The following is a 13460-nucleotide window of genomic DNA, read 5'->3' as shown; positions in this document are numbered from 1 at the left end:
ACAGAATACATATTTAAGAGAACATCTAAAGAAAATGGGACAGTTTTCACATCCATATTTAAAGTTTCTCAGAAATTCCACCAGGGTCCACATTAGTGAGCCTTCCCAATTGCCAGTCCTTCCCTAACGAAGTCCCTCCACATACGTTAATAGAAAATCTGATGGAAGAGCTCTGATTCGCTCATTAGAGAAATGCCTGACATTCAGCCGAATTCCCTGCACAGTGAGGATAAATATGAATATAACTTTTACAGGGAATTCAGCATTTAGTTATACTGGCTACAGATCAATGGTAGTGACCCACGGTCTTCTCCATGAGGAGATACTATCCAGAGAAAAACAAATGTTCCATGTGGAGAGAGTATGTTGTTTCATATGGATTAATTAGTAATTGGGTTGAGGTAAGCTTTATTTTTCCCAGCTGTAGTTGAAGAAGAGACGAAATATATATTTATTTGCCAAACAAGGGATCCAGTTTGACCATCAGTTCCCCCAGGTGGCCCATCAGATGGGTCAGATGGATGGCATGCTAATGCTACTCCATCCAGAGAGGGCCATTGCTGGAGCCTCATCAACAGAGGAAGGCCTGCATCCAGAGGGGGGCAGAATGTGACAGGATTCTTGTTCCTGTGAATGCATCCCTTCCTGTGGGACCAGTGGGGAATCAAAAATAGGACAAATCACAGTCAGTATTTTCTCTGTGGTTAGTTCTTAGGTTTCTGTGTGTTTTCTGTGCCACACAGAATGCTTTCTATTTGCATTACACTTCTGGTTCTTGGTTGGTGAGAATTTTTTTAAAAATATTCCTGCTCCAGATTGGTGGACAATTGATACGGAGGTTTTGTGATTAAACCAATAATCATAATGTCGTGTCGGGGCCGGGAAAAGAGGAGTGGAGCGTTCTTGGTTGGGGCTCTAGGGAAGTCTCTGTAATGCACTTCACTCCCATGGTTTTTCCATCTGCTGGACGGATGTGTGATAATGCTTACCTCATATGCCCTTTGCATTGGCGGGATGAAGCGTGCGCCATGCATTTTTCTTTGGAGAAGGATTACAATTATGGCATTCAAAATCCAAGTTTATATCTAGGGGTTGTGGTAATTGCTTGTCACTCTGTAATTTCTAATAAAAGCATTGTTTAAAACAGCAGATTGCAGAACAGAAAAAAAAATTGGGTGCAATTGCAGGGGATGAGCCTGAAAAATAGTCAATTTATGAAGAGCCTGAGTGCATCCCTAGGGGGTTTGCAGTTTATTCTGTCGCACGCATCATTTTCTTAAATATGCTTGTCAGAATGCTTGTGCTGGAGGATGTTTATGTGTCGAGGGCAAGCTCGGTTACATTAAGTCCAGACTTACTTTAGGGTAGGCCTTCAACAGGCTAATATGCACGGCAATTCTCTAAGAGGGCGTTTTGTAGATTATGTCAAGTACAAATAGGTGGTAGGTATACAACGACATGGTTCCTTCGAGGCAGTTAATTTTAATATTCTGTGTATATTCAACATACCTGAGGTTCATTGCCTCATATCCTATGTATCTGGCACAGAGCAGGGTTCAGTCAACAAACAAAATGAGTGAAATATCTGAATAGCCCTCAATTTTCTCAGCCACAAAAAGGAAACACAGTAATAACAATGTTTCAAGGGTTGAAGAGTTGGAGCATTTTGTGACAAAGACTATTTTTCTTATTAAAATCAAATTGAAACAGGGTTACAAGTGAAAAAGATAGGTGTAAAAGATGTAAGGGATTACTATCCAATTATTGTGTAACTGTGACATCTTTGCTTAACTTTGCTGAAGTTCACTTGTAAAGGGGATGATCCCACTTACCTTGAACGGCTCTTATAATCGGCCGAGCACCGTGACTGTGTGTATCATACGGTGTTGTGCTTGAGAGCAGAGGATGGGAGCCAACCTGCCCACATTTGAATCTCAACCCCGCCCCTTACTACATGTGGGATACTTGCTATGTGTGTGATATTAGGCAATTTAATTCATTTCTTTCTGCCTCAGTTTTCCTAGAAAACAATAAGTATATTTATATACTTATATTTATATTGTGATGAGGATTACAGATAGAATAATTAATGTTAGATATTAAGGAAAGTTTTTTTTTTTTTTAAAGAGTTTATTTATTTGACAGAGAGCAGGAGAGACAGTGAGAGAGAGAGCACAAGCAGGGGGAGAGGCAGAGGGAGAAGCAGGCTTCCGGCTGAACAGGGAGCCTGATGTGGGACTCGATCCCAGGACCCTGGGATCATGACCTGAGCCGAAGGCAGACGCTTAACGACTGAGCCACCCAGGCACCCCTAGATATTAAGGAAAGTTAGCTGCTCTTATTATTTCACATTTTCTATATAATAGCAGGGAAGAGCTCAGGCCTGCCCTAATTTTTTTTTTTTTTTCCCTAGGCTGCAGCTGATTAGACCCCATTTCCTCCAGAGATTTTAATAAGAAAAATAGTCTTTGTCACAAAATGCTCCAGCTCCTTTTGTGGGGATTAAGGAGGGCATCCTCCTCCCAAACTGAGCTCCGTTTTAAGGAATACCTTCCCCAATCAAGTTCCACAACTCTTGGGTTAGCCCCTCTGTCCTCCTCCAAACCCATTTAGTTTTATAAAAAATTCATCAGTGCTTATTTTTTGTGTGGCCATTAAGGTACAGTTACATTAATGTTCCTGGATGATTTGGATTTGGATCGCTTTCTCTCTGGATTACCTCCAGTATTTGCCCATTCAGTTGATGGTCAGCTAAAACATAGAGGAATTCTTGATACCTAGAATTTGGAAGAACATAGAAGGGCAAACTCGAAACAAGAATCCTATACCATCCTGCATTGGACAGTGTGGTAAGAGAGGAGGATGAGACTGATGTGATAACCTGAGACAGTTGTCACAGGGTTTGTTAGTTACATGACATGCTGGTATCACTTCATCACCTTAGTGACAGTTTAAAAAAAATAATAATTTAAATAGAGCACGTGCATGGTTGCCAATGTGGTGTTATTTTGATTGCATCCTTTCCCGCATGTTCATGCAGTTTACCCCAAATCATTGGACTGTGTGTCTCCCTTAAATTAATGGCCAGTGAGGCATCAGTAAGTCAGCAAGAGCTTTCTTTTTTTTGAGATTTTTTTTTTTTTATGGGGCGCTGGGTGGCTCAGTCATTAAGTGTCTGCCTTCAGGTCAGGTCATGATCCCAGCATCCTGGGATCGAGCCCCGCATCAGGCTCCCTGCTCCGCGGGAAGTCTGCTTCTCCCCTCTTCCACTCCCCCTGCTTGTGTTCCCTCTCTCGCTGTGTCTCTCTCGGTCAAATAAATAAATAAAATCTTTTAAAAAGAAAAAAAAGGGTTGCTTTTTTTTTTCTTAAAAAAACTTTTTTTTTTTAAATCTATTTTGAAAGAGAGTGCACATGCATGAGCAGGGCAGAGGGAGAGGGAGAGAGAGAATCCTCAAGCAGACTTGCTGCTGAGCGCAGAGCCCGAAGCAGGGCTGGATCCCAGGGCCTGGAGATCATGACCTGAGCCAAAATCAAGAGTCAGACACTTAACTGACTCAGCCACCCAGGTGCCCTGGCCAGCAAAGGTTTTTAAGGAAGAACCTTCCAGTAATCTCCTAAACACTTCCTGCTACTTCAGATAGTGGGACTCTGCAGGGATGCCAGCAAGGAACAGAGAAGGAACAGGGAAGACACTCTTTGATCCAGTATTAATAACGGAGTCCAAGTTTTCATATTACTTTGGATCAGCAAAATCTATAGCTAAGCAAGTTAAGGCAAACTGAACACTCCTAAGTAACCTGTGTATGCTTAAACTCACTTATGATTTGTATTTCCTTTTGAGGACAGTCCTAAAGATGAGCAAGATTTTTAAATGATTAAGATATTTACATTAGCTTGGCTCTTCAATGACATATATATATAATCTCCAAAGGCGGAAGTTAGAGTTAAGAGTGCTTTTCACGTGAATATACTAAAGCGAGGTTATCAACCATGGAGTGTTCAATATTCACACACAAAAAATATCTGGATGCATAGAATTCTTGTGCTCAGCAGATGAAGAGCAAAAGACTGCTATTATTGGTGGCTTCTTATTTACAGCCTTGTCAAAATTATGTGAAAATCTTTCTCAAGAACCAACCTAGAGAATCATCTAATGTAAAGTAGGGTGTGTGCTTAGGTCGCTCACACAGGTTAGGGCACAGCTATTTTGGTGCAGTCAGCCTAATATGCGGGGTTCCATGTAACTGGTACGCTCCCACCAGAAAGAGGTGACTTCAAGCAGATTTCTAGCAGCAAGGTTGGCATTAAAGATACATGTGACAACAAACTTCAAGGAGAGGAAAAATCCACTCGTAATAAAAAGGCCATCAAGACTTAACTGTAAGAACTTCTCCAACTCAGAGAATATTTTCTTTCTACTAAGAAAGCCACTTATACTCATGTTTAATGTCCTAATTTAAGAAATGAAACCCTATGATCCAGCAATTGCCCTACTAGGTATTTACCCAAAGGATACAAAAATACAGAATCGAAGGGGTATAGTCACCCCAATGTTTATAGCAGCATTATCAACAATAGCCAAACTATGGAGAGAGCCCAAATGTCCACCGACTGATGAATGGATAAAGAAGATATATAGATATATATATCTATATTTATATAGATAGATAGATATAGATATAGATAAATACACACACATACATACACACAATGGAATTATTACTCACCCATCAAAAAGAAAGAAATCTTGCCATTTGCAATGATGTGGATGGAGCTAGAGTGTATTACACTAAGTGAAATAAGTCAGAAAGACAAATACTGTATGATCTCACTCGTATTGGAATCTAAGAAAGAAAACAGATGAACATATGGCAAGGGAGTGGGGGAAAGGAGAGGGAAACAAACCGTAAGTGACTCTTAATGGTAGAGAACAAACAGGGTTAATGGAGGGAGGGAGGTGGGGGATGGGCTAGATGGGTGATGGGGATTAAGGAGGGCATTTGTTGTGATGAATACTGGGTGTTGTATGTTAGTGATGAATCACTGGATTCTACTCCTGAAACCAGTATTGCACTGTGTTAACTAAAATTTAAAACAAAGAAATGGAAGACACTAAATTAATCTTTAATTTATATTCCACTTCTAGGTCTGTTTTCATTGTCCCTCTAATGCAAACTGTGTACCAAACACTACAAATCCTATATCTCATATATTGTACACCAGACAATCTCACCAACCAAAAAGATGATGATGGGATCTCATTTTGAAGCCAAAAGAGATAAACACATCAGTCATTTTCAGATAAGCATTAAAAATAATCCTTTAGGTTTCTCTGAAAATAGCAACATTATCTTAAGATAGAGCACAATCACGGAGGAGATAAAGAACCCAAAACAAATGAAATTTTATACAAAACAAGAATTGAGTTTTTGTCCAGGATTACAGTGGTCTATAAATTAAAAAGACTTCTGTCAAATGTCAATTCCTAATTATATCTGTCTCCTGACCCATGACGTAGATTTAAACAGACCCATGGTTAATCTAAACAGATGCAGTGACCATACAACACCCAGTCTATTCATTTGCCTACAAAGTGGCAGAAATTCAACCTTGAATTAATAGGACTTAATTCTGCCTAAATCCCTAATATAACTAATAAAATGTCACTTTCGATAAGATAAATGCCCAGATTTTTTTTTTTAAAACAACCCAACAATAGATCCTCTATCAAGGACAAATATCTTGCCCCTTAACAGTGTATTTATAATGAGAACCAAAATAAAACGGTGCTTCAACCAGATTCTCATTTCCTAAATACCCCTTCAGTTCATAAGAAAAGCATCATTCTAGATGAAAACTCCTCGTTAGTCAACCTTGGTCTTATCTTAACCAGATATTCCTGCTTCGAATGAGGTCATGAAGATACCACCCGGGTACTTGCCACGGCATCTAGTACCCACACCTACCACTCTCTACAGGCTCACAATACCTTTAAAAACCTTCCGTGCAACATTGAAAACCTTGTTATTTGTGTATTTGGAAGCAAGTCTGCTTATCATTCAGAAAAGTCCTTGTAACACTTCTTGTCTCTCCACCATCTCTCACTTTTTGAAAGACTTCAAGTAAGAGCAAGGCCTTGGCAACAAATTAATGTATCGCGTGATTCCATTTACATCTGCGCAGTGGAGTTTACCTGGTATCTTACATATGGATCTAAAGTGTAGCCTGAGAAGCAGAACTCACCCACCCCCTTCATTATAAAAATAAAAACAGAATCTTGTATGGAATTGTCAAATCACTATGTTGTACACCTGAAACTAATATAACATCGTATGTTGACTCTACTTCAATAGTAATAAAAAAAAGTAAACACCCAGAATCTGCTAAAATCAGCATCTAATACTGACAAATGATATACATGTATCTTCATAATTTCACCTTGCGGGCGCCTGGGTGGCTCAGTTTGTTGGGCGACTGCCTTCGGCTCAGGTCATGATCCTGGAGTCCCGGGATCGAGTCCCACATCGGGCTCCCCCTGCTCGGCGGGGAGTCTGCTTCTCCCTCTGACCCTCCTCCCTCTCATGCTCTCTGTCTCTCATTCTCTCTGTCTCAAATAAATAAATAAAATCTTAAAAAAAAAATAATAATTTCACCTTGCAGGGAAAAGAAGATCCCAACAATACTGAAGTTCACTTCCTATTGCTCCTTCAGTTCTCTTATATTAATAATTTACGAATACCCTTTGTCAAATGCTTTACGCGCCAGGCTCTGGGTTCATCCAAAGATTTAAAAGATAACCAACTCATCATCTTTACAAACCAAAGCATACATGGATTAAAAATAATAAAATTGGACACAAATTCAGGTAACCGTAACTAAACCCAGTGAAAAGAACATGGTCCACCTTTTGGAGGAATTGTCTAAAATGCCCCAGTCAGTCACAATTGTCCTTCTTCTCAGCAATGATACACCAGTTGCCATGATCATTCCCAGAGCTCAGAACATGCAGCTCTGCCACGTGCTCCTTCAGCAGGCCATAGAGCTCGCCTTCTCGAAACACATGGTAGTAGCGCATAAAGGCTCCGGAATCCAAAACGTTGGGCTGTTGGTCTTCGACAGAAATTGTCTCCTCTGGGTTGGAATCTGTGGAGTCAAGTGCAGAAATCCTTCTCAGGATTCTACTAGCAGAAGGGGGACCTTCTTCCACATCACCTGCATTCATGCCGTTCTCACTAGTATTGGTGCCTTCCAGAAAATTCCCATCTCCATTTCTCCTAACTTCTCCTGGTTGGTCCCCACATAGATGTTTCACTGTGGCTGGTGCTCTCGGCCACTCCAGTTGCTTTTGAGACATCTCCACAAACACATCTTCGTCTAAATTTTGCTCCCTTGTTGAAAATGGTTCTTGGGGACCTGAGTCTAAACTGGCGTGTGGGGAAGGCTGGATGGATATAGTGCTATGGGCCCAACCGTCTGTATTTTTCAAGGGTCTCACCCTTTCAATTTGTTTCCTCAGAGTTGATTCGTCCAAAGACCTGGAGAAAAACCAGGAGCGAAAAGATTTTCCTAACGTGTTAGAGAATCCATTTTCTTCCTCCCCTCCCTTAGAAATATCTGCACAACACATTCTAGCCATCAGTGGCTCATAGTCCAGGCTGTGGGATCGTTGTGAATGACACTGCTCTTGAAAACAAACAGAACAGCTACAGACAGAGCAGGGAGGATGGTAGGGATGGCTTCTTTCTGAATGTGCACACGGCTGCTTTCTCCCAGGTTGGCTGGAGTCTGTGAAAAGCCGGGAGCATAAGGCCCTGTTCCACGGAACAAGCACATCTTGCTTCTCAAAGTGCCGGTTCTTTTGTTCCATGGCCCACACATAAATCATCAGCTGGCCTCCAGGAACTAAGACCCTGGCCATTTCTTTTATTGCTCTGATTCTTCTTTGTTTTGTAGAAAAATGATGTATGACTGAAAAAGAAGAAACTAGATCTCAGTGTGTATACATATACGTAAACTGATGCATTCAGACATTAGTATATTCCATACAATAACGATGCAATTTCAGCATGCAGGAAAGCCTCCTTATTTCCTACATGGCAGGATAGATGGTGGGAACAGCACAGCCTTGCTTTAGGGGAGACATAATTTTTGTCTCTGGCTCCTGTACTTTTTTGACAATTTGGGGCAATTATTTAACTTCTTTAGATTTCAGATTTCTTTGCCTATAATAAGACACTTAAATAATGTGTCCGTTCCAAATCCTCCTAGTTCCCAAATCCTGTGAAATTTGTTAACTAGAAGGATGATCAGTGTGAATTAATGAAATTTTCCTGGGAGCACTATGTTAGTAGAACTATATACTACTATTCCCTAGTATATACTAGGGAATATACTAAGTATTCCCTAGTAGAAAAACTATGAAATAATTCCTTGCTTTAATGAATGATTGGTACTTCTAAAGCACCAAAAGGTTAACACTACTAATCAATGTTAACAAAATTAATAAAGCAAATAGAAGTGGAGAAGAATGTTAAAGATTATTTTTCTATTTAGATAATGCAACAAAGATAAGCCAGCCAAGCCCAAGTCCAAGTAATTGCTTATAATTTTTTAAAAAGTTAATATATAATATTTAATATTTAATTAAATACAGAAGTTTGGGCCCATAGCACTGTATCCATCCAGCCTTCCCCACACGCCAGTTTAGACTTAGGTCCCCAAGAACCATTTTCAACAAGGGAGCAAAATTTAGACAAAGATGTGTTTGTGGAGACGTCTCAAAATTTAATATTAATATAAAGTGGTTGTGTATGTATTTTCAAAAAATCAACATATAAATCATTGTTTTACTTCTAATCCCTGCAAAATTAAAGTGAGATTCAAGTAGGACTGCCTTTACCCAGCCTTAAGTGTGTTCTTAGGCATATTTTCATCAAATAGTATGTGGAAAGCGCCAGTCTATTAGTTCCGAGAGGAGTTTGATCACAGTTCTGTGTCAAGAGAAACTATCAGATCTCTTTCCACAGGCAGGGGTAAGGCCCACCCCATGTCTCAGGTAGGAAGTTGGTTCTAAGGGGAGTCTGGACACTACTGCTCAGGTATGAGTAGTGAGAGGAGAGATGGAGGGGAGGCTAGGACAGTTCCTATAACCCTCACCACAATCCAGCTGGTAGTGGTGTGTTAAGCAGATAAATCTCTAGTTTACCTGCCACAGAGAGATAGCAAATATCTAACGTGAGATTATTATGGAGATAAAGCTGTCAGAGGAAGATCATTCAACAGGCACATTGGGTCTTGTTCCCAATCAGGTTTTTGTTCCTATTAGCAGCACACACACCCTGGTGTCTCCTGCCCTGCCATGTAGCAGTGTGAGAAGCCAGAGGTATGATGAGGCTAAAATGGGTTTGAAGAACAGGAGCCCCATGTATTTTGTCCTAGATCTGTCCTAACTCACCTTGTGATGTTTGACCAATCACTTGACTTCACGTGGCCTCAGACTATTCCCCACTCCTATCCCCACAGGGCCCTTTATAATGGTCCATTTGAAAGCTTACATGTCTAGAGACAGAGTCTTGAGCTAAAAGGAGGCACAGAGGTCAGGAGGACAAAGACTTAAGATGATGCTAATGTTCATATCTAGGACTATTCATGGTTGTTCGTATCTCCCATGACTTGCACCTAATTCACGCCAGAACTTCTGTGGGTGTATCTTGCAAATATGGTCAATCCTTATTATCTGTGAATACTGTATTTGCAAATTTTGCTACTTACCAAAATATATTTGTACCCCCCCAAAAATAGCACTTTCCATGTTTTTGTGGTCATTTGTTGACATGCACATGATGGCAAAAAACTCCCATCATGCATGTTCCCAGCTGAGATCGAACCAGGTGACCCCTGCTTCCTTGGTTTGGCTTACCTCCTGTCAACAAGGGTCCTTTCATGGTCTATTTAGTGCCACATTTTTTGCATTTTGTGCTTTTCGTGTGTGATTTTGCTGTTTAAAATGATCCCTGAGCATAGCGCCCAAGGGTTCCTAAGCGTAAGAAGGCTAGGTTATGTCTCAGAGAGAAAATAGATGTGTTACAGAAGCTTCGTTTGGGCTGTTGGCATGAGCTCAAAATAAGTTTTCTTTAGGGGTACCTGAGTGGTTCAGTCAGTTGAGCATCTGACTCTTGATTTCTGCTCAGGTCATGATCTCGGCGTTGTGGGATGGAGCCCTGCCTCAGGCTCTGTGCTGGGCCTGGAGTTTGCCTGGGATTCTCTCTCTCCCTCTGCCCCTCCCCCTCTCCCCCACTCTCTGAAAAAAAAAATACATAAAAATTAAAAAATAAGTTGTCTTTAAACAGAGACACGGGCGCCTGGGTGGCTCAGATGGTTAAGCGTCTGCCTTCGGCTCAGGTCATGATCCCAGGGTCCTGGAATCGAGTCCCGCTTTGGGCTCTCTGCTCCGCGGGAAGCCTCCTTCTCCCTCTGCTTCTCTCTCTGTCTGTCTCTCATGAATAAATAAAATCTTAAAAAAAAAAAAATAGAAACACATGTAAAACAAGGCTGTGTATTAGCCAGTTGACAAAAACGCTGCAACCAGAGGCTCACGGAAACCTAGTCCTGTAGTTCCCCTGGGAGCAATGGCTCCATATTCACTAATGAAGTGTTCAAGAGACTTAATACAGTATAATTACTGTGAATAATGAGAGTTGACTATGTTCCTTTTGGGGGGCCAAAAAGGAAAAAAGCATCACTAAAACCAGACTAATACAATAATCTCTTTTTAGCAGATTCGTAAGTCTTCAACATTCCAGGATTCTGGGCTTCAAAAGAAGTCTTTTTTAAAAGGAAAGTCTTTATATGTATTTGTTAAACATTTGTTCTGTGATGATTCATTTTTAATAGCATAATATCACCCAAGAAATATCTCAATCTTTTATATTGCTGCTGCTTTTTTTTTTTTTTTAAGATTTTATTTATTTATGTGCGAGAGAGAGCACTAGCAGGGGGAAAGGAAGAGGGCCAGGCAGACTCCTCACTGAGCAGGGAGCCCGCCAGGAGGCTAGATCCCAGGACCCCAAGGTCATGACCTGAGCTAATGTCAGATGCTTAACCAACTGAGCCACCCAGGCACCCCTGTATTGTTTTATGTTTATATTTAACATGTAATACTAAGTAACCTTTAGGCCATATTTTTTGGGAAAAGTTTACAAATAAAGATTTCTTCATTATATAAAAAATGTATTTTAAAACATTCTAAATGGAGCCAAAATGGGATATGAAGATACGTTTACATGAATTATCAATGTCAGGAAACTATATTGAATCTTTAAAGGATAAAAAAAAAATCCCCTTTTGTTTAAAAATCATAATCACAACCTAAAGGCAAAAATAGTACAATATAGGGATTCTATAGCAATGTATTCCTACTGAGACCCCAGAAAATAGGGAGGTTGAATTCAATTACTGGATTCTAGAACTAGATAGGAAGTTACACAAGATCATTTTTTTTTTTAAAGATTTTATTTATTTATTTGACAGAGAGAGACACAGCAAGAGAGGGAACACAAGCAGGGGGAGCGGGAGAGGGAGAAGCAGGCTTCCTGCCGAGCAGGGAGCCCGATGTGGGGCTCGATCCCAGGACCCTGGGATCATGACCTGAGCCAAAGGCAGACGCTTAATGACTGAGCCCCCCAGGCGCCCCATCACAAGATCATCTTTAAAGTCCTGCTGTATCTTGATATTTTATGATATATTGTTATATAACTTTTCCAGTGTACAGGTCTCAAATCTCTATCTAAAAGCATTCAGAATCCATAGGTTTAGCATAAAGCAGAGCATTCCAACCTCAGCACTCCTGATATTTCGGACTAGATAATTCTTTGTTGTAGGGGGCCACCCACTAGGTGATAGTAGGTTGTACATATACACATCCAGTTGAGCCAGCTGAAAATGTCTCTGGACAAGGACAAGTGTCCCCTAAGGCTGGCGGGGGCAACAACATAAACCCAAGCTGAGAACCGTTGGCATAAAATAAATAGTTGATTGGCACTGTTTTAATATATTGCTAAATTTTCACAGAACTGTCAAGCTATTCTTTTTTTTTTTTTAAGATTTTATTTATTTATTTGCGAGAGAGAGAATGAGAGACAGAGAGCATGAGAGGGAGGAGGGTCAGAGGGAGAAGCAGACTCCCCGCTGAGCGGGGAACCCGATGCGGGACTCGATCCCGGGACTCCAGGATCATGACCTGAGCCGAAGGCAGTCGCTCAACCAACTGAGCCACCCAGGCGCCCCCTGTCAAGCTATTCTAAAACTAAGTGGAAAGAGTGTTTCTTTTTCCAATCTGCCAGCAAAACATAATGAATGTATCATTAGGTATGATGCTTACCTTTCAAAGTATTATGATTAAGAGACATGGAAAAGCAAAAACTATATATTTCTTCATGTGAAGATTAGCAAAAAGTGTCAACATACAGATTTCTAAACAGGGAAGTAAATATAAATGGACGTAAGAGAGACAGACTATCAGAATTTTTCATATGGTTCTAAATGTGAAACCTAGCTGAAATGACCACATCACATTAATTTATAGTTACAGTTCCTAAAAATACATGGTGTGTTTCCACCTAAGGAAGCATTTTTCTTCAGAAGATGGCAACCAGGTGTGTTCTGTTTCTTCTGCCGACAAGGCGTGAGACTTCTGTTGAAAGCCGAGAGAGACTTAGAGCATTTCCCAGGCGCAGGAAAGCCGGGCAGTCTCCCCCTGCCCACAGTGGTGCCCAGTGGCACAGCCTGGACGTGGGGAGCCTCGCAGACTCTAAAACTGATGTCAACGCACAAAAAGAGCAAAGAATACGCTTCTCTGACCTCTCCGCGATTTCTCGTTCTTTCGGGAGAATGACCAGCCCCGAAACTTTCTTTCCACTCAAGATTCAAAGCATTGTAATGAGTTGCTTGGTGTAACGGGAATCCCTCCTCTTCATGTTGAGGCCCCAAATGGACTTAACAGTTTCGACTGCAATAAGTGGGGCTGTCGTAGAGCAGGTTTCCATGGCAACCGTCTCCTGCCAGTCCCAAGGACTTTCACGGCTGGGGCATCCAGGCCTGCATCCCCTCGCTAAGCAGAGATACAGTCCCCATCTAAGGTCAAATAGATCGAGTCCTCATTTCCTTCAGGAGAGAGCAAATAGTCTTACTCTGTATTTTTATCTGACAATCAGTTTTGTATCTAGTCAATTTTATGTAGGATCCCCTTGCTTTGACGAAGCTCGCTGGAGTCAAATAGATTAATCTTTTAAGTGTATTGGAGCAAATGATTTGCTGTGCAGAAGATTTTCCTCTTTGCGGAAAATTGCTGCAAGATTCCCTAGCGTATTTAAATAGGACTAACGGACTCGGTTTCAGAATTACGTGCATTGCGTAAGAGAGCCTTACCTGTGTCTATTTCAGGCATGGGGTTTTGTTTTT

At 40.9% G+C, this 13460-nt stretch overlaps 1 protein-coding gene across 2 annotated transcripts in view; it reads right to left on the bottom strand.

The window, feature by feature from the left end:
• Nucleotides 1-6580: 6580 nt before the first annotated feature.
• Nucleotides 6581-13460, bottom strand: part of TRMT9B (tRNA methyltransferase 9B (putative)) — a 67033-nt gene continuing 60153 nt past the window's right edge. For both annotated transcript variants that reach the window (XM_035004128.1, XM_035004127.1), the window contains one exon: nt 6581-7970. In XM_035004128.1, the coding sequence (XP_034860019.1) occupies nt 6937-7970 (1034 nt within the window). In that variant the 3' untranslated portion in view covers nt 6581-6936. The remainder of the gene's footprint in view (nt 7971-13460) is intronic.

The sequence above is a fragment of the Mirounga leonina genome, unplaced genomic scaffold (genome assembly GCF_011800145.1).
Source record: "Mirounga leonina isolate KUSES-001 unplaced genomic scaffold, KU_Mleo_1.0 Mir_128, whole genome shotgun sequence".
Classification (NCBI taxonomy): domain Eukaryota; kingdom Metazoa; phylum Chordata; class Mammalia; order Carnivora; family Phocidae; genus Mirounga; species Mirounga leonina.
Note: the sequence above shows the minus strand (reverse complement) of the source record. Positions and strands in the feature narration are given on the sequence as shown.